The 21,535-nt window shown below is 40.0% G+C and overlaps 1 protein-coding gene across 7 annotated transcripts in view; it reads right to left on the reverse strand.

The window, feature by feature from the left end:
* myripb (myosin VIIA and Rab interacting protein b) overlaps positions 1-21,535 on the reverse strand; it is a 165,396-nt gene that overhangs the window by 33,135 nt on the left and 110,726 nt on the right. For all 7 annotated transcript variants that reach the window (XM_042510338.1, XM_042510334.1, XM_042510337.1 and 4 more), the window contains exon 4: positions 6,199-6,335. In XM_042510338.1, the coding sequence (XP_042366272.1) occupies positions 6,199-6,335 (137 nt within the window). The remainder of the gene's footprint in view (positions 1-6,198; positions 6,336-21,535) is intronic.

Below are 21,535 nucleotides of genomic sequence, written 5' to 3' on the forward strand. Positions count from 1 at the left end.
CTTTAATTCACTGCAGCTCTGGTGAAACGTGTAGTCATCAAGACACAACCACAAGCGTATGTGTTTGCATGTGTTTTCTGCACTGCAGGTTGAATTTGTCTGCAGTGTAGAAAACACATGCAAACACATGCAGAACAAAAAACGCATTGACAAAGAGTACTTTAATTGTGTATAAAGATAATTTTGTAACCTTTGCATCACTTCATTTTCCGTCCCACATACACAAGGACATCATCTCTTCCTTTGTCATCATATTGAAAAGGTGTCTACAGCCATAGAAAGCATCAAACGACTACACTGCTTTTCCTCTGCCTCTCCGTCTCTCAATTTTCCAAAGAGAATAGCATGTTTGAAGGTGATAATATGTTTGAACATTTCTTGAGTTACCGTCATCATGTTGGATAGGTGGGAAGCCTCCTGCAGACGTTTGGTGGGATGTGACAGCGAACACAATAGGCAGGAGAAAAGTGGGACAACAGTAATCCCCCGTTTGAAATGAATGAGATTTAAGTGTCAAAAAAAGAAGAAAAAAAGTCATCACTTGCTGCTTTTGATACTTCAAAACAGACTCATCATGTTGCATTTCATGGCAAATTCTATGATGCGTCACCATAAAACCAGACTCGATAGGTAGAGAGTGATGTACAAAAATTACACTGTGATGAAGATACTGAATGAATAGCTGAGCCGTTATAAATGTTACAAGTATTAGCCAGTGTGCTCATACCCATTTATCACGGTGAAAACAAACATAATACCCCTTGGATCAATTTTAGAGAGGTGCACAGCTATAGCACAGCATAGAGTCAGAAATGTCTGCACAGCTCCTCAATTAAATTCAGTTTCTGAATACACAGTCTTTAGAGGATTAGTTCAACATTTTGGGAAATAAACATATTCACTTTCTTGTCGAGAGTTAGTCTGTCTCATGCTGTGCCAGTGATGGAGAAAGTTTGGCAAAACCTATCATAATTCCACACATCCACACAGGGGGAAAAAAAGAAAAAAACTGCTCCTAGTAGGGCAGGTCATGCCTTTGCTATCAAAAGAAAAATAAACTTGCATCCTCTGAGTCAGACTAGCTGAGAGTTAGATGAGAAGGCACACACCACCAACATCTGTGTGGTAAATATGAAGCTTCAGTAGCTTAACACTGAGACTGTACACAAGGCTAGCTATGCTTTTTCAAAGGTAACAAAATCCTTCAACAAGCACCCCCAAAGCTGACCAATAACCACATTATATTTTGTTCGTTTAAAAGAATAGTTCATCTGCAAAACTAGCCTTTTTCAGATTGTACATTCAAAGCGAAGGCATGCAAGAAAGTTTTCTTCAGAAATTCAGGGTGCACAGTCATTTTAAGGGTAAAGTGTTCTTTTAATTTCTACAAACACCAAAGTGCAAAAACCTGAAAACACCTTGGTTTTTGTACAGATAAACCCTTTGAAATCTGGATGGACCAGATCATTTTTTCTTGAGCTGCATTCAGATGCCTTTCTTGGTGAGTTGCTCATTTCCTTCCTCCCATGTTTTCCAAAGAAATCCGGCAGATGTGCTCAGGTTTCAAAGGGTTAAACAAACATATAAAGTGTTAATTAGGGAGCTTTACAGGTGCTGGTAGGTTGATTTTGTTCCCTTTTGATAGAGCCAGCCAGGCTCCCTGGTTTTCCTGTTTCCACTCTTAATGCTAAGCTAAACTAAACAGTACTGGTGGTTCATATTTAGCATACACACGAGAGTGTATTGATGTCCTTACCAAACTCTTGACAAGACAATAAATGTATTTTGAGGTAAAAACATTACATGTTTACAAGCTTAGACTTTTGTAATGTTATTTTTTCAGTTTATTTCACTTTCAAAAAGTAAGATGCTCTATGTCTTTATTTTGATTCCTTTAAGCCTTTTACAACAACACTACACAGCAGCTCCACTGTTACATCTAATTTTGAATCTAATCCAGTTTGTAGCCTTTTGTGCACAAAAGGCTACAAACTGTGTTCAGGATACATTAATTTACAAGTAAACACAACCGTTTCATTTCATGCTTTACCGGCATCAAGGCGTTAATTACTAATTTAATAGGTACTTGGATCAATGCTCAGCATCTGCAGTTCTACTTAATGAGGTACTTGAATTAGTTATGAAAGAAGAGAAATTCAGCTGCTTAAGCAAAATGATGATTCCACTCAAGTGTTTTCTTCTCTGATGTATTCTTTGTTCCTCTTTATAAAACATGGTCACCCACACTTCATCCAAGTTTAATGTTAAAACTCTCTAATGGCCACATCTTTCATGCAACACTTTCTCCTGCACACACACACACACACACACACACACACACTCATATATATATGTATATACCCAGAGGGCAATGTAGCATTTGTAACAGGTTGCACAGGAGTATTACTCCCTTCCACCAGAGATGATGGACAGGAAAGTACAAATCGTTCACTCCCTGTTGTCTTCCTGTTGGTTTGAAGGTCACACAGTCTCTCTGGGGACATGATAGATGTAAAACAGTCACATCTCTCTCACCCGCTGTCATGTCAGCTGCCATTTCACACTTGCACAGGATTGATTTCACAAGCATTGGCCCCTTGGTGATAATAAAAAAAAACCCAGAACTTTACAAGCACACGTATAGAGGCCGCCTATATTACACATATGGTTGGGAAACAATTTACGAGAATGTTTTACATTCCTGCGGCTGCCTGTCTATATGCATGAATAGAGAAGACCAGCATTAAGATTCTGGCAGAGTTTCTGGGCTACATAATAAAAGCTCCTTTTCTCGGAGTAAAGTAGAGCTGTTGCTACATCAGTTTGTTAATGAGCAACATCTTTATTTAATTGATTTTTTTTCAATCCAGCGCCGATTTACTTTCCAAAGTAAAATCTCATTAAATTCTGCTCAATTGAAAGTGCAGATATACATCATGATAATCTGTTATTCTTACAAGCTTGTCCCAACACTTGACATACCCATTACTTTGCAGCAAAATAGGTTTTAAAGGGCATTTTCTTTCAAATAAATTAAAACCCCATCATATTTTTGACAATCTAGCCTTTTTGTGCGACATTTTCACAATCCCTTTTAATTCGATCTGATATCTAACATGGAGGGGGTGGGTGAAGGATGAAAAAACAAGATATTTTTACGTAAACACACACAAAACATGGAGGACAATTGATACCATAAGTCAGGGAAAGATCTTTACCCGCCAATAAATCTAACGTTGTCCCTGTGCAAGCTAACAATATCTGCTTTTGACATCCAGACACACACAAGCAGCACACAGGGCCCACGCATACACACACACCACAGTATATCTATAATCATATGGCAAGTCAGCTAGCCAGTTAGTGGGAGCGGCGATGCGAGTATTTGAGAATTGGAAGCAGTTTAATCTGTTGGGCTCATGTGAGCTGAGAGACCAGCAGTCGAGTCGCATAATCCTTCCTCCTCCACCCCAGATGATGTAAGAGAGGAGAGGAGAGGAGAGGAAAGGAGAGGAGAAGAAAGCAGAGCAGAAGAGAGGAGAGGAGAAGGGAGGAGAGGAGAGGAGAGGAGAAGAGAGGAGAGGAGAAAATAGGAGTTAAGACATGAAATCAGAAAACTGCAGGTTTAAAAAAATCATTCTGTCTGTTCGCGTCACAGGAGGAGCTCTGGTGAAAACAAAAATCATAAATGCCTTGAGAAATCTTTCAACTCAAAGAGTCAAACTCGACCATGTTAGCAATATTAAAGGTCCAGTATGTAGGATTTAGGGGAATATACCGGCAGAGACGGCTGTTATCATTTCATTAGTTAGTTTTAAACACTGTTTAAAAATTCTGATTTTTAAAGTGAAACTTCTTTATTCAGTGTTTTTACCAGTTTAAATCACCTCTTGGTTTGGAAAAGAAGAGACCCCAATGGCTAATTCAGCTCCTGGTAAAAACCTCCTGAACATCTGGATCTCAAACTATCAGAGAAAAAAGTGAGCGAACAGAGCAGGTGCTGGGCTCAAGGCCCATCTGAGAAAAGTCAAACAGTGTCAGAGAAACACTGATTTATCATATGAAAGGTCTTTATTCTGTGTTTTAACTGGTTCTCATAACCTGGTCCAGGTTGAGAGGGAGTCCTAACAGGGAGTTAATGCTCTGCACACTGGAAACTTTAGCTGGTTGTAATCTGCAGTTCTTACTGCTAGACGCCACAAAATCTTACACACTGTTCCTTCAAGTAAATGAATTGTAAAATGCCAAAAATGCCAGGAGGAAATTTTGCCATTATAGTATTTGATGCCTGTAATTTTGTCTTCCTTGCATTTCAGACTATGACTGATACATACAGCTAATCAACCACAGCATTAAAGCCACTTCAGCGATTAGTTTTCCTTGCTTTTATCACATTAACCTTTCACTGTTTCCTGTAACCTCTCCCCTTTAATGTCTTCAAGTGTCTCCGGTTATTATTGTGTTTGTGTTATGTTTTTATGCCTTGCTGTAAAAATAATCCCCTTTTGTGAGAACTGAACTAACGTACCATGTTATGAGGCTAAATACTTGTAAGCTTCTTGCTGACCAACATATTTTTAAGTTCCCGGCAAGCCAAATCTAGCTATTTTATCCCACGAAGATAGTCATGCCGGCTTTCACAATGGCCAGACGTGCTGTCTGCAAAAAGGCAAATGCAATAATGTTGCGGTAGTAACAAATTTTATAATGATACATTTTGCCAGTAGCCGTACTGGTATTCCTCTGCTGTGTGGGTTGCATAGTAGCAGACATCATTTCTCATGATTATGATGCATTTGTCTTGTCAATCAATCAGGCCCACAAATTCACTTAATACATTACGGACAAAATAAGCTTCAGTTGTGGTCACAGTGTGTCCCTAAACATCCCCTCACCCTCATCCGGTTGTGCCTCAAGTCTGACCTGATTTATCCCCTCTGTGCTCTCTTCATCCATTTAATCCCATGTACCAGGGTTTGAAATAATGCCTTGTAGTCAGCCACAGAGGCAGACTGATCATGTTGCACCCGGGTCAAAACAATGTTATCTGGAGGAGAGGGGGAGGTTTGATAAAAGCTGTCCTGCTGCTGATGTCCTGCATGGGAACAATTCACTGAGGACGCAAAGTGGCTTGAGCCACCACGGGGATTAACTGGCAGGATGAGGCCACGGGGCAGCTCAGCTGTAGTCCGTCACCATCACCACTGACACATTCACACTGCTTTACTCACATATAGAGCAACGCAAGTTCACTTCTTTTCAAAATTAGCCCTTTGAAACCAGAGCAACTTGGCTTGATTTCTTTCAAAAACATGGAAAGAAGGCAATAAGCACCTTGAAATTACCCAAAAAATATCAAGAAATTAGTAAAAAGTTACAAGAAAATTGCCTGAAATAAGAAAACAAAACAACAAAAGAAGGAAAAGACCAAAAGTGCTGGAATAAAATAATAAAGAAAATAATGATCTAATGATTCTCCTGCTCTGTGTTAAGTTAATTTTCAGGTCTTTTTTTGTCATCTTTTACCATTTTCTTGCCAAGTTGTTGATTACCTCTTTTCCCATGTCCTAAAAAGAAATGAAACCAAATTTGCTCAGGATTCAGAGTTTTAAATACTTAGGAAAAGGCTACTGATTGAAGTGCAGAAACTGATGCTGGTCCAGGGTTTAAGGGGTTAATCTGAAGCCATGGAAGAATGTGATTCCCTCAAATTAAATTAACATCTCGATAGAAAAAAAAAAAATTGTCAAGAAATGTGAAAATACAACTTAATCGCCCACCCTGAACATAACCCTGGAGACGTGTGTGTATGTGTGTTTGTCTGTGGGGAAATCTCTGCTTCTGCATGCCAGTGAGAATGTAATTACGTGAATCAGTCGGAGAGAGAACAAAATGTGTGAAACAAATTGAGTGATCACTTAACAAAGCAAACTAATGAGCAATCAAGTCAGCTTGTCTGTGTTTACTCTAAATGTCCAAATCCTTGCATCTTAAACGGAGCCATTTTTTGTTGTTCAAGGAAGTTAAATTATGTCTCTGGCCAAACCAGCACTGATCAAAACATTGCAAAGAGACAGAAGGCAATCAAAACGATGCAGACGTGAACGATTAAAAGATTACGAAATAAAATTAACAGCAAAGTAAAGGCATTATATGACAAAGATCATGATTAACAAATATGTAAGAGGATGAAGTTACCTGGGAGATCAGAGAGCGCTCCTCTCTCTATAATGTGCTTTCTGTACAGAGTCTTCAAAACCTTGGCGCTGCCGAACCTCTTAAAGCGACTCTTCACGTTGTTATAATACCATTCAAGCGACTGTGTCCTTAAAATCCTGCAGACAAGAAAGAGAGAAGGAAGAGAGGAGGGGAGAAAGAAAAAACATGATATTAAGTAAAAAAGAACAGATGGCAAGGACACAGGCAAGAATCAGATTTTATTATAATTACAGCAGGATTATAACTTTGAGTTCAAGCCAAGACTTCCATTAAAATCTGTTCTGGTGTCTTTAATTTTTGAAGTAAAGATAACCACACTTTATAGACATTTTCAATGATTTTGAGACAGGAAGGATTTCTTAGGGATGAAATTCAATGATATTTTGAGGCGGGCAAGACTGTAGTTTTGTGTTATAGTTTGTGTTTGCTGTCAGACTGTCATATTTAAAGCCCCGCTCTTTGATTTGAAGCAAATAATTGGCTTTTTAAGGAGATTCAGTGGTTCCTCTGTCTCTCTGTGGAAGCTAAATTAAAGATACGGAAAATATTTGTTTCCAGTAATATTGCGCAGGATCTAAGCTGTGTATTGTGATGGGCATGACAGCAGCTAATGCCTGGGTTTTCAGATGTGACGTCACATTATTTTTCAGGCTTTTCCTCATTTCATGGTGTACTGCCGCTTGGTGCTTGAATGCCAACCAGTGAGACCTCAGCACAGAGCAGATGATTACATAAGCAGTAATTCATAACCGGGAGGGTTATGAAAAGCCCTAAGAAAAACGTTCCCTCTGCGCCAGTGTTGCCTCGGATTGCATGAAACTCGGCCAACTTTGTGCTTAATCATGCGGTCCCCCATATTCTCAGTTTGCTTTTTCACACCAATGTCACACACATGAGGGAGGCAAAACAACAAACAATGACAGATAAACACACTGTATTCATTTACATATTATTCATTACCACGCATGCATATTGGTGTGTTTTCTTGCTGTGGAAGGATGCTATACATCTACTGTATTTAGGAGTGCAACTATGAGTGGTAGAGTGGTAGTGGTATGTGTAAGTGTTGCCTATGTGGTTTTCTTGGTCAGTGTAAAAAAAAAAACCCCCACAGAAAGCACCTTTACGCTTTTACATTCTGATGGTTTTGTAATGAAAAAATGAACTACGCAGTTTTTAAACAAAATTATCTGAAAATTAGCACAAAAAAGAAAAAAAAATATTCAAAAAAAATAAGTAGTTAAAAATTATTATTTTCTGTAACATAATCTAAAATATATATATGGTAATTATAAATATAGTAATAGTTACTAGCTTTTTCTTGAAAATCTAACCATTTTTGACAGTTTGTGTAACATTTCTACCAAGCTGCCTAGAGAGCCTTTTCCCCCCATGTTTTTGAGAATTTGATCCAATTTGCTCAGATTTGAAAGGGTTACATCCTTGTGAAAGGCATCTCAAAGCAGCACAGAATAAGTGACGTTGATCCTGGTTTCAAAGGGTTAAGGAGGAGAAGCCAAGTTTGAATGTTGTGTGTACAACGGTAACAGTTTTTTTGTGCTATACCTTAACTATTAACAAAGAAGTTTAACCAAACACAGAGATAGCCAGGTGAATATGATGTCATTGTTAACATTTTTATTATCTTGGCATACAGCATTTGCTTGATGAAGACCATGTTTTCTCGAAACACTACCAGTAACGATTGGCTATAAAAGATAAGGTTAATGATCTGCAGGCTGTTTTTCTTATAGACAGCAAATACCATGAAAAGACCAAAATCAATAATGAATTGATCCTACTAACAGGTGTTGCCAAAGCCTGTTATAGCTTATTCCTCTGTGCTGTAGAACTTCAAAAACATTAAAAACACCTCAACTACATGTGGTTGACATGTTCCTTTATTACAATAAGCACCTACACTGTAGTTTATTTCAAGTTAATCCCACATGCACAGTAATGCTTCTGTTCAATGAAGAGACAGGCTGCTGAAGGAGAGAGTGAAAATAGCCATGCTAATAAAGGGATCCTGAGTGCCCCTGAGGCTGCATGGGCTGCCACATCCATCCCACCACCCCTCCTCCTTAACCTCTCTCCACTATCCCCTTCCTTCCACTTTCTCAGTGGATTTATTATCCTCCGCCTCTATCAGCCGGGTTGCTCAGTGGGCCTCGGCTTCGTAATTTCATGCCACGGGTCAACCTAGTCACTCTAATGGTGGCTGCCGAGCTCCAGTGAAGAGGTCTGACTCTTTTTATCTCCCTCTGGGCCCGAGGAGAAGGGCGCAGCAGAAATTAATCTGGAAGAGCAACATAGAATCTAGGTGGCATCAGACAAGGCAGAAATACAAATAGGCTCCACCGGTACGCTGAAATGAGCTGCGGCCACAGGGAGTGATCTTTGAACTGAAAGGGTATATTCAAGAGCAGGAAAGAGCTGCGGAGTTATGCAGTAAATATTATCTAAGAATGTATCCTTGTTTACTTCAAATTATGCTGTATGACTGAGTGGCATGCATGGCACCACCCTCAAAATGAGAGAATAATTGCGACCCCCTTTGTCACTGTTGCAAAGACCTTGATTTTTCAATTGTTTGCAAATTTGCCACTTGACATTCTTGGTCATTTTTAAATTTTTACTTTTGATTCCTAGCTAGTGACTGGGGATTTGGTTAAATGCCATAGTGCTTTTACTACAGCCGAAATCACATCGCTTCTGCGTGAGAACTCAAAATCATGCAGAGTTATACATGCTAAATTATAGGTTTATTTATTTTTTTTATTATTTTTCAGGGTTGGCTTTATCTAATGTTTAACCTAAGTGCTTATTAATAGTATTTACAGTATACATATGGTATGCATGTTAACAGCAGAATAAATGTCCCCCCAAAAAATTCATTTTGCAATATTTTATGCGCAAATATGTGATTTTGCCTTAAATGTAGTTGCAAAGTAGTTGATCAATGCTCTCTTTCCTCTGCTGCCACTTCCTTTTGGCACAAAAACAAATGATAAGTGAATGCAAACTTTAGTTTCGGCATCTGCTCCCTTCCCTGCCAGCTACACAAACTTGTTGAAGTAAGCCAAGCTTTCCCTCTCAGAGAAAAGGGAGAGGGATTTAGGACAGTGGGAGAGGCGTCTCGATGAATGAAGCATGACATTGCTTCCCTAGAGTGATCTGATCTAAAAAAGATAGGAAGAAGGGAGGAGAGTGGAGTGGATAAGCTTTCATGCAGGAGCTGCACTGCTGTGTGAGCTTCTGCAAACACACATTTCATAATGAGGCTGGGAGATTCCCTGATGCTTGGCTGCTGCATGAATAAGTAAGAGGGATTCCTGTGGACGGTCTCCTGACACCGGGTTTACCCTTTCTCTATCATCACTTTGCCTTAGCTCGGCCACGTGGAACCATCGCCTCCTTTCTCACCCTATTCTCTCCAGCCCTTTTGCCCTCTATACTTCAGAAGATCGATTTGCACATTTAAATGAGGTCTAAATAAAATATATAGCAGAATATGTGGAAGTGCAATAAAAAGTATCTGGCTTTGCAGAGTTTCCCCTGGCAAAAGGATCCATTACCATAATTGACTTTCTGAGCCTTCTAATGAATTGGTTCAGCTTCTGTTGAGGCTGCTGTGGAGGGGAGCGTAGGGAGAAGAAAACGGGGTGGGAGCTGACTTTAACAGAACATCAATAGATTCTTCTGAAGACTTGCAGAGTGACTGTTCTTGTTAATAGAAGAAAATAAGACAAAAAATTAGATTGTTCTCGGCTCCGGGGTTAGATCAAAGCGTCTGATGTTTAGGAAGTAATAGCCCTCGAGTTGTGAGGTCTTAATGAGTGAAAAGCTGAAGGAGTTATTATATATAGTACAGCTGCTATCTTTATACTCTTTCACTCTTTCACTGTGTTCGACAAATAAAACTTTCCTGCACACATGAAAAAAGAGTTTTCATAAGCAATATAAAAGAATGAAAAACTTGATTTCACGCTAATACTTGAAGAAGACGAATGTAATCTATCGTTCAGAAAATAACTCATTGGATTCAATTCTAATGCAAACTAACAAAAATGTAAGTTTGGAGAATCATCATTTAAGTTTGGGGAATCATCATTAACCACCAATGGGATGACATTATGTAATGAAGTTTACACAGTGGGACTTAACAGAATGCTCAATTTATCCTTATTTTTTGTAACATTCACTGAGCTGCTAGCAGCTCCAATCAGTCAAAACACAATTACCAACGGTAAACGTCCACCTAATGGAAAAGAGTTAGTCCTTATGCAGATGATGTGTTAATATTCTTACAGGACCCTTCTGACAGACATCCAACTATTCAGCTAACGAGTCGAAATCTACTGTTGTGCTCCCATAATGGGCCGAGATGATATGAGATTTTTAAAAAACCCCGACCAGTGCATCACTAGTCACCTGACTGAACAGGTTAGTCTTTATGCAGATGATGTGTTACTGTTCCTAGAGGACCCTCAGTGATCCTTACAGGAATTCTTTACTCTATCCAACTACTCAACTAACTGCTCTTAATCTATGGTACCCTCTCCATCGATGGACGAGAATACTAAAAGAACAGTGATCAGCATTTGTTGGATGATACTTCATGGATTTACTGTTCCCAGAATGAAAAATGCATCTTGTCCGCCTCCACAGAGAGTTCAAATGTCAGAGTTACAATGAAGATTCAGTGTCTAGTTCAATGACAGCAAGGTGTGACAATGACAGCAATGTGTGATGGAGACTCTTATTTGCCCCTGCTTGCTGAAAGAAACTTTCCCTTGTCCCTGTTCTACCTTGCTGTCCCTGATCTGTTACACAAATATGTAAACTGCAACCCAAATATGTCCTCAGCTGAAGACGGGCCCATTCAAAAACAAATGTGCACAGCCGGGAAGGGATATTAATATTGATTCATGTCTGTTAGGAGGACGAGGAGAAAATCTAATTCAAAACAATACTTCATGGCTTTTCATCCACATCTCTTGGCGCCTCTATGGTTGTGTATTTGTATTTATCAGAGCAGATCTGTGCAAAGAGTGTGTCAGAAGAGGGGGAAGTGGAAAAAGGCCAATTTATTTTCTATACATTCTGTGAATTGCAGATTTTCGTAAAAAGAAAATTGGTGCTTTTAAGAGAGTCAATAGAGACTGTGTGGATGACTATTCAAGACACTTGGATGTTCACTTCCTAGAATGTATTTGCCAAGTATACATATGTATTCATGCAATTTTAAGTGTTTATGTTTAAAGACATTTTTTTATGTACTGTATGTACTGTATGTACTAAGTACGTATGCTAGTTTAGCCACTGTTTGGCACATTTATTGCAAAGATTTTCTCTGAGTTATGCTGTCTGTGTTGCTCCACTATAGCATTAAAAACAATCCTTTGCAATATATTCAGTGCTGGCAGAACAGGCCGAAGGACAGAGGACAAGGTCGTGGGTCAAGTGCTAAAAAGCCCATGAGATTTTCAGCAAACCTGAGCACAGCCGTACCGACCTGTCGGTATGATTTAAAACAGCGCCTGGTTTGCAGGAGGCAGGAAAACAACTCTCTCGCAGTAGTGGTCCAGTACATAACCTTTCCGGAAAGCAGCTGGAATGCTGATCACCTGCATGTACCTCTGTGATTGACATTCAGATAAGCTGGAAGGGGAAAAAAGAACTCATCCTGCATACTAATGAGGTAGAGGTGCTCCTATGTCTTACCTTCTTGTCTTGTTGATTCAAATATTGGCAAAATAGCCAGTTTGCAACCAAAACATTTAACTTCCCGCTGCTCATCTAGAAGATCAATTAATTTGAGACCAAGCCTCTTACCTTGAGAGATGATTTGTGCCAATACAGTGCATAAACATGCAAGCAGGGTCTATGGAAAGCACTGTCTGCTTGTGTTTTACAGATAGATCCCACGCAGAGCGCAGGGTTATTAAATGAGCAGACCTGGGCTCCTGTAGGTTCACGGCACTGTATTCTGCTACAATCACTTCACTTACCTGTCTCTTTAAAAAGTCTAAATTTAGGAACAGCACAGCTGCAGGCAACGGTCAGGCAATTTACTCTGCCATCCCTTCCTCCTACCAGCACTTTCTTTCAGGACCTAAAGCTGTCAAATTTACTCTCCCCCTCTCTCTTCCTGTTCTCCTCTTTCTCTCTCTCCTCCTCTTTATCACCCATCTCTCTCTTCAGACCTTCACCACACACGGTGTTACAGATGAATGTGTCAGCATAGGGGAGAGCCCATGGCAAAGTATGGTAGGCTGTGAATGAGTTACATTGGGGACAAAGTAATCGCAGATAGAGCATGGATACAGGGACCAAAATGATTCACTAACTGCTCACACAGTGTTTGGTTTCCTAAAGTGGTAATTCTGATTTTCAGAAGTAATGCCAAGTTCAGACAACAGAGTATATTTTCTGTTCTGATAGTTATTGTGTCAGCCCAGGTGGCCAAAATAATCTGGCCCAAAATTGGTCCAAACTCGGCACGCCGGAGGAAATGAATCAGGCAGCATCCAGTTGCAGTCCTTGGCTGAGACTCGGGATGAATGATGACGCCCCACAATCGGGCCAAATAAAATGGCCTGATTTTGGCTGCCGACACTGCCATCATGGGGCCATTATCGAAAATGACCAAGCCCAGTATCAGCCCAAACTCGGTACACCAGAAGAAATAAGTCGGGCCACATCTGGTTGCCAGACTCTCGACTGAGATAAAACAAACTGGCCCGATTCTGGCTGCCAACACTGCCATCACTGGGAGATCGTATGAATACAGAGTCAAAAATTCTTGCCATGACTTGGCCGTAAGACATGAGGGACCTATCAAAGCTTGCCATCTTTCACAAAATGTGCAATGTCATTGGGAAGAAGGTGCTAGAGACAGACCTCGAGTAACAAGAATGTAAACAAACAATGGCAGTGCATTTGATGCTGTATGTTGTGTTCAGAAAAGCCTTAAAAAAAACAAAGAAATCAAGAAAAAACTACAGCGGCCTTTCCTCTGTTTCAAAGCTCAACCTAGCAGCACTAACAATATGAATCCTATTTCGAATTGCCATGCTTGTAGTTGTGCCTGGATGAGCTCTCTTTGCTCCTTAAGGAACACGTGATAAAAGGAACGAAAATGAATGAAAAGGTTACAATCAGCACTCACTCCCCGGACAAATAACACCCAGGTGGACCACTAATTTTCCAGCATTATGCAATAACGCAATGCAAATTGATACCGCACGTAGTTATAAATTAAGTCTGCAATGAGTGTGAAAGAGAGATTGAGATGATATGAATATATATATATATATATATATATATATATATATATATATATATATATATAATATATAAAGTAACCACCATAACATTTTCACTGTTCTCCATGTTGCCTCTCTACTGTTTACTGACCTGTATTTTGGCACAATCGTGATGTCAAACACAACATGCCAATAATATTTTTTAAAAAATAGAACTTAAAAAAGCATACTTTCTGGTAATGGTCTACTAGCAATGGAAAAGGACTCTATCACCTTCTTTTTGAATTAGGTTTTCGTATGCCTAAAAAACCTGCATAAACAAACTAATTTGGGTAGATAAGAGGTATATGACACACTACCCAGTGACCATTGTTGTTCCCAATCAAACCAGACACCCTTCATGTGCCAAGTAACACCATAATACAACTGATACTGTGTATTCTGCACCCAGTGTCAGACTATCAGACCTACAGTATGCCACTCCTCCACACCCAATACTTATCTTTTAGTTAATCAATGCAAAGTAGGTTTAAAAACAAAAAAGACACCTAAATAATCGATTTTTCTCCATTAGCGACATCTAATATTCTCTTTATCTCTTTCTGAAATGTTAGATAAAACTCTCTCTTATGAAAATTCTTCACTACCATATCCTGTTTTAGGATATCAACCTAACATCTGACACCTGATATACTGGTATCAGTGCATCCTGATGCAGCAATAGGTCGCACTTTCTCTGCTGTAGATGAGAAAATGAATGTAATAAGAGTATAAAAAGTGTGCTTTTATCACTGTACTGTAATACAATAGTCTTTTATCATCTCACTGTGGAGCAGCTTGTGAGGAACCCCAGCTCACTTCAGTTCAATTTGCAAAACATTTAGTCCCATCATGTCTAAAAGTCAGTGATTAAGAGTCAGAATAAGAATAATGCTACTCCATACAAAGAGTGGGCATTGTGTATAATGCTCACTATCGGTTTGTACTGACTCATCAATAATGCATTTAAAAGTCTTAAATAGAATGCAGCTAAAAGTATTCGAACTCAATTTTTTTTTCTGAATTTGGTCTTTTAATTCATGGTTTGAAATCTGACACACCTTATCTGCGTCCATGTGCCTGCAGCCTGTATTACCACAATTTGTATTGTTTTCACAGCCACTCTGCGTGGAAAAGAATATAATTAGAGCATTCATACAGTAGTGTAATTCAGCGTTTGAGAGGTTAGGACCAAAATTTGGCTCCCATAACAGCTGGCCAGATGTCACATTGTTTGTTGTTGTTCAGCTGCACATGTGGGTCATTTCAACATCGAGGTCTGTTCAAAACGATATCAAATATAGGTCATTTTAAAACACGCCACAGAGTCCAAATCATAGTCCCGATTAAATAACAAAGCAGCATGCGCAGGTTTTCACATGCTGCAGTATATCTACATGCCTCCATGAGGATGTATAGAGCATATGGGAAAGTGAGATAATCTGCTCTCAGCCTCCTGCTTCTGCCCAGCCAGAGCACCACATGGGATTTTAAGGCGTGCATGCGGAGAGGCAGAGCTCTGCAGCAGTCCAGCAATGTGGGAAATCTAGTGACAGAATAGACTGCGGTTACGCTTTCCACCACTCAAGTCTTTCTCCATCTGGCTATTCTGCGCGGATAATGAAAATGGCAGCTCCCTGCAGCCTTTATCTGAGCAATTATGTGGAGCCAAAATCATGAAGAGCCAATATGATTAGAGGCTGAAAGAGGCAAATGTCTGTAAACAAAATTAATTTGTTAAATGTCTTGTGAGAAAACGACAAAGCCTGTGGTGGTAATTAAATCTCAGTAAGGTGGCATCACTGGCTTTTGGTAGGGTTGTTTTAGGTCAATGTAGGAGTGGAACCCTGGTTTTATCCTCTTCGTGTTATTAAACACCTCGGACAGGAAATGAAAATCCACTGAAATAACAGGATTTTAGAGATTACACAGTGAGTGTACGAAACAGATTTTTTTAAAGATTATTTTTGTGTTGCTGTTTGTTTGTTTTCTATTGCATCACATACAAGGTGGTAGAGGCACATAAAAGTGGCCAAAAATGTTATTGAGATTGTCCTGTGATCAGAAGACGTCTAAATCAGTTAAATTGGACATTAAATGGATTTTAACCCTGACAGCTATAATACAAAGTCCATGTATGTTATGATGAAATGATATGGGAACATGTACCTGGGGTACGGGGGGATGCTCTTGAGACTTTGCTGGAGGTTTTTGCACGATGAATATTTATTTATCGGAAATTATATCTGCACAAATGTGTATTACTGAGACCTATGTTTAGACTTTTTACATGGAATGAATTGCTGTCATTTTTATTTGATGTTTTAGTGTTCTTAGGGTATGTATTTTATGGTGAAACTGAAGGCAAATTTTCACATTTGTGGACAATAAAGTTTTCATATTGGTATGTATCCATGTGTGAATAGAGCAGGTAATTGTTTGGGATTCTGAATTCACCCAGAGCGAGAGGGCATGTGGATGACTTTTATTTATTCATTTATTTAGTCTTTATTTTTCAAGGTTTGTCCCATTGAGATCAAAGATCTCTTTTACAAGGGAGACCTAGCCATGAATAGCAGCAACACAGAGTTTCAGCATCAAATAAAATTCACATAAAAGCACATAGATTTGAGTAACAGAAATCCATCGATAAAACAGTTGCACACAGACATCCTGGACTCAATTGATTTCACCACGGTTTTAAACTCATTCAAGGTCACCGTGTGTTGAAGCTTAAGATCACTCTGCAAATTGTTCCATGCTGTAGGTGCAGACAACCTAAAAGCTTTTTTTCCTTTTGTCCGTAAGGGCCGACACCAAAATTGTCAGACATTTTCAAAGAACAGCAAGGGACTCAGTTGCCTATGACCAAATTGTGAACTGGCTACGTAGTCATGGTATTGTAATCCATGTCATCTCCTCCATCATGTCTTGTTTCCTGCACTGTCTACCAAGGTAACAACTCTCACCTAAACCAAACCAAGTATTTCCAGTAGGTGAGAACACATCTAACATGGACAATTTCCTGTTGCGAGCTACATGTGTGAAAGGGTAACTCCACACATTGTTGGGACCTGTTTCTCCAGGCATTGTGCCAAGTTCAGAAAAAGGCTCTAACTATCCACATATCAATCAACAACTCTGTATCCAGCAGAAATGCTCCCAATGTAGACGCAGACTTTGTAAGCTAAGCTTGATGAAACTGTCAGCCATAACTGTACACTCTAAAATGTACAAGTCAGTGGAGGATGAGAGCAGGAGGCATTGGGTAAAGGTCATTAACCTGATTCAAACCCCAGACATCGTGCATAAGTCACTTTGAGAACAGGAAAAACAACAGGATAATGGGGGAATAGCATCCCGACACCGCCAGAGCCCAATGTACTGAAGTGTCAGTTTTAACAGCCTGTTAGGGAGCAGAGGGAACCAGTCTGACAACACCAGACTACATACACTGCCGTCACCTGTTAGAGACTCCGGAGAGGAGCAACGGAGGGGAAAGAGAGGAGGACAGCAGAGGGGCTATGCAGACAAAGGGGGAAAAGAATGGTACAATGAGCATGTTAAGTAAAAAGGTCACTGCTTTGATTGGCATCATGGAGCCTGGCATATGGGGGCATGTGTGCCATTGGATCTATTTTTAGAGGTCCCGTTTTCAAAGAAGAGCTCCAGTCTCTGTAATCCACGAGAATCGATCTTGGGTGGAAAAATGTGGAAAGCAGGGAGACCGTCTTTGGCTGCAGTTGCTCTTTTAAGTCCAGCATGAGTGTGTGTGTGGCTGATAAGCCAGAGAGCTGCGAAATACTTTTTTTTTTCCACAGAAAAAGAACATAGTGGATTGGAAGCATTTCATAGAAAGGTACAGAACAACTCCAGACACCAAGCTTTGAAACTTGCGGCAAGCATCTGTCGAAAGCAGTGACCCATACTACAGTACGACCACAGGAATTTAATGTAAAAGTTTGACTCACTTCCAGTGTGCATGACGTCTATAAAGCATAAATGAAAACACTCTCCAGATTAGAAAGGTTTCAGGCTGCATTTATACTACAGATAGAGCACAAGTACTTGGCTTGAAAGACATTCCCCATTAATGCACCCATTTCATTTATATTGTAAGAGGAGCTTTATTTGTTCTATACACCAGAGAGGCCGTAGGCAGTTGAAGAGAAATCAGATTAACACTGAGTATATGTAACATATTTAAGTGCAGATTATTTCCTATTTCTAAGACTAAAACACTGCAGTGCTTTGTGTCTGAAATTCAAACACAAACAAGGATAAAAACTCGCAGTCAGAGAACTCATAAGGTTTTAAAACTCATATCCACAAATCTGATCACCAACACTAGCATTTCTGGGTCTATCTCACAAGGACATTTCATGAATATTAGTAACGGCAATGCCTTAAGGAGATCTCTGTTCTCCTCTGATAAAGATTAAGGCATTTAAATAGCCCCGACAAATCTCCTGTTACATTTAAGTGTGTGTTTTGTTCCTGTGTATGTGTGATCTCAGGGCCACATCCCACCACTTTCTGAAATTCATTTCATTTGAGGAAAGACGGCCAAAAAACGGGCCAATAAAGTTAGCCATTTCAATGCACTCCCACCAATTAGGAAACCAAAGAATGGCCTGCTTCCCCAACAAGCCTCTGGCTGCCCTCGATATGGGAGCAGCTCCCATCAAGTTAGTCACACAACACCAGCTGAGAGACAAAAATTGCCAGAGCAGCAGACCCTTCTCATAACTCCTGTCTTTGTCTTCCTTCTTGGGTTAAGTCTCACTGCATGTCTGCTGTTTGACTGAACTTGCTTTCACCCTCTCTCTCCTTTGCCATCTTGCAACGCCCCTTTGCGAATTAGTGTTTAAGTCCCACCCCTCTGCGAGGGAAAGGAATCCATCACTCTTCATCGAGTTTGTAATGTATGATGGTGCCTCCTTGTCATTAACGTCAGCTAGCAAACAACACAAAAATACTAGCTAATTTGTGTTGGGATGTTCTACCAACATGGTAAAGAATCAATAACTAAGTTTTTGTTTTTTGTCAAACCAAAAAACTGAACTCTAAAGTAAGATGTGGGGCATCAGCAGGAAGATTTGGGAAAACTGTGGGATCCTGGAAGATGCCTGGTCTTGATCTTTGTTACTTTCAATGATGATCTTACCTTGTGATTCAATGAAATAGTGGTAAATATCAAAGTTTATCAGTTCTGGCCATTCAGTTGCTTCATTTCTCCAAGATAAGCAGGGTAAGGAGGAGGGACACTGATATATACTGACAATATTAAGTTTGTAAATGAAACATTTCCTCTCTGGTAGACATAAGGTGCTGAAATAATTCCTTGACATGCAGATATCTAATGTTTTAAGCTACAGACATTTTGTTAGTGCTTTTTACCCAGTTGCATATTTTGGCACTGATAGTTTTCCCCTCTGCGTGGTTTTCAGAGTGTGACTTTGTGCTCTGTGTTTTTGCAAACATGTTGTGTAATACATATAGAAAACATAGAACTGGATACAAAATACAGGACAATTTTTAATTTTAATTACTATTAAGTGAGGAGGAAATCCACACTAAAAACCAGTAAGCACTTGGCTACCATGTGACCCTGCGGCATACAGCAGATGATGGTGGAAGGTGCTGAGCTGCTCAAATGTAGGAGTCTTAGATGGAAGTGGACTCCTTCTCCTGCCTCTCCTTGTTCTTCTTCCTCAAACCGAGGAAGTGCCGGATTCTCTCTTCCAGACTTAGTGCCTCTTCTTTTCCTCCGGGAGCTTCTCCTCAGGGACATCATGCTCTGGAATGAGTTCGAGGGCCTGTAAAACAGAGAGGGACTCCTCCTGCTGCTCCTTCAGCTCCTCCTTCAGCTGGGCAGTTTCTCTCTGGAGGGCCTGACTGACCTCCTCCTCAGCTTTAAGCTTGTTGGTAAGCTTGATGTTGGCTGAGGTCATCCAGTCTTTTTTTCAGGCCTCTCATCTCTAGACGGATGGCATGCCGGTCTCCCCTCAAGTCCTGGATCAGCTCTTGATCCTCTCTCGCCTTCTCAGCGTGAGACTTTTTCTCTGACTCAAGTTGCTGCTGATGGGCGTTTTTTTGTTGCTGCACCTGATAACTCAGCTCCAGTCTCATGCCCTTCTCTTTCCTGAGCTCTACGGTGACAGATTCAGCTTTAAAGTCATGGTTCAAGCGTAGTTAGTCTCTGATCAACTTTTGTGTCGCTGTCCATGTTCTGAATGTTGTCTCTGGTCAAAGTTTTCTCTCTCTCAAAGTGGCGTGGGACCGACTGAAATGTCTGAGATAAAATGGTTCTCCTGAAACGTTGCTGCTGTACAGTTCCACTGGTGATGTGAGTTCTAAAGTTCCAGTCCTGTCTCTTTCTGCATGTTCACATTCAGTTTCCATGGAGCCTCTCATAGGTCCTCGTGTAGTTTGTGTCAGTTTTATGATTTTGTAATCCAAATGTAAACACAGTAAGAAACCACCGACAAACACCCAAACACCCATCCCAAACACAGCAAAATAAGAAGGAAATACGAAAACACAGGGTATGTGTCTCTACGGAAAAATACACCCCTCATATTTCTAGTGGGTCATAAATGATGATTGAGAGGAGTTGCTTTTGTATGAGTCTATATATTGTTTTGTTTTTTTCTCGTAAAATCCTGCATAGTATACCACTTTTGAAAGACATTTTAGATGTCTTTAGTTAGATTGTTTTAAAACAATCTGATGCAAATTAAGGTTAAGGCACAGCAATAAAAATACCCCAATGAATAATGAGGTGTAGTTATTAATTTCATTAAGATGTATTTTCATTAAGATATAAACCTTGATGTTTACGTTTATAAAAGACATGATTAGACTATCAATCAGCTGGCAAACCTGGGTTTTATCATCTGATGTGTCTGACACGCCACCCTGCCAAGAAAACTTCAAGTTTCAACAAGAATCAAGGCCTTCTTTTGGACTAATCCCTCTAATTAGCTGCTTTCAATGTTGGGAAGCCGGTGAGGGATCATGTCATTAGTATCTTCCACTGATTCGTTCCTTGACATGGAAAGGAATAACCACAATCACATCTGTCTTTAACTGAAGCTTGTGAAACTGAGAAATTCAGAGTTTCCTGTTTCAGTTCTGGATCCAGCAGGTCAAAGCTCGCAATTATTCAAACCTGCAAATTTGCATGTTCGGCTGAATAAAACAGTTAAAATAAAACAGGAAATGAAGATGAATTATTCTTGTAGCTGTTTTGTAAACAACACTAGGCCAGACTACAAATTGCTGCATCACTCTCTGACTGTTGAAGTTTGTTATCGCTCTGCTCAGTATTTTGTAATTACTGCCATCCGACCTGTGACATCACATCCTATTTCGGGGCAGTTTTGCTGGACTGACAGGCAGTGTGACTGTACCTTGAGCTCTCATATGCCCCACATGCTGGTACAGAGCAAACAACGCACCCCCGACTCAGTCTGGCAGAGACGGCGTAGGAGACGGATGACGATGAATCATTGATGCTGGGCACACAGATCACAAACAAAACACACAAACACACACACAAACCAGATGCACGCACATACATACATACAGGCACACACACATTTTAGCTCCTCTCTTACTTATCTGTCCTTTCCCATTTACAGCATGGTATTTTTCTCTGTGCCATCACTGATTCTGTGGTGACAGAGACAGATGGAGGGATTGAGAGGGGAATGGCTCTGCAACAGAAGAGGAGAAATCTCCCTCTGCCTTTTACTTTGGTCTGAAACACAATCAAAAGACACTGTTGGCCGTTGTTTTACTGGCACAGACTTTTGCAGCCATTCCTCTTTGCACTTTTCCATCACCTCATTCATGTTTTTTTTTTACCAAAACCACTTGCAGATTACCAAATTAATTCAGGTATTCAGAGGAAAAGTGTCACAATTCTGAAGTCAAAACCAGTTTGTTTTTGAACTGCTTCTCTGGAAAGGTTTCTGTGATGGTTGCAAAATGTGGAAAAC

The sequence above is a fragment of the Plectropomus leopardus genome, chromosome 21, assembly GCF_008729295.1.
Source record: "Plectropomus leopardus isolate mb chromosome 21, YSFRI_Pleo_2.0, whole genome shotgun sequence".
Classification (NCBI taxonomy): Eukaryota; Metazoa; Chordata; class Actinopteri; order Perciformes; family Serranidae; genus Plectropomus; species Plectropomus leopardus.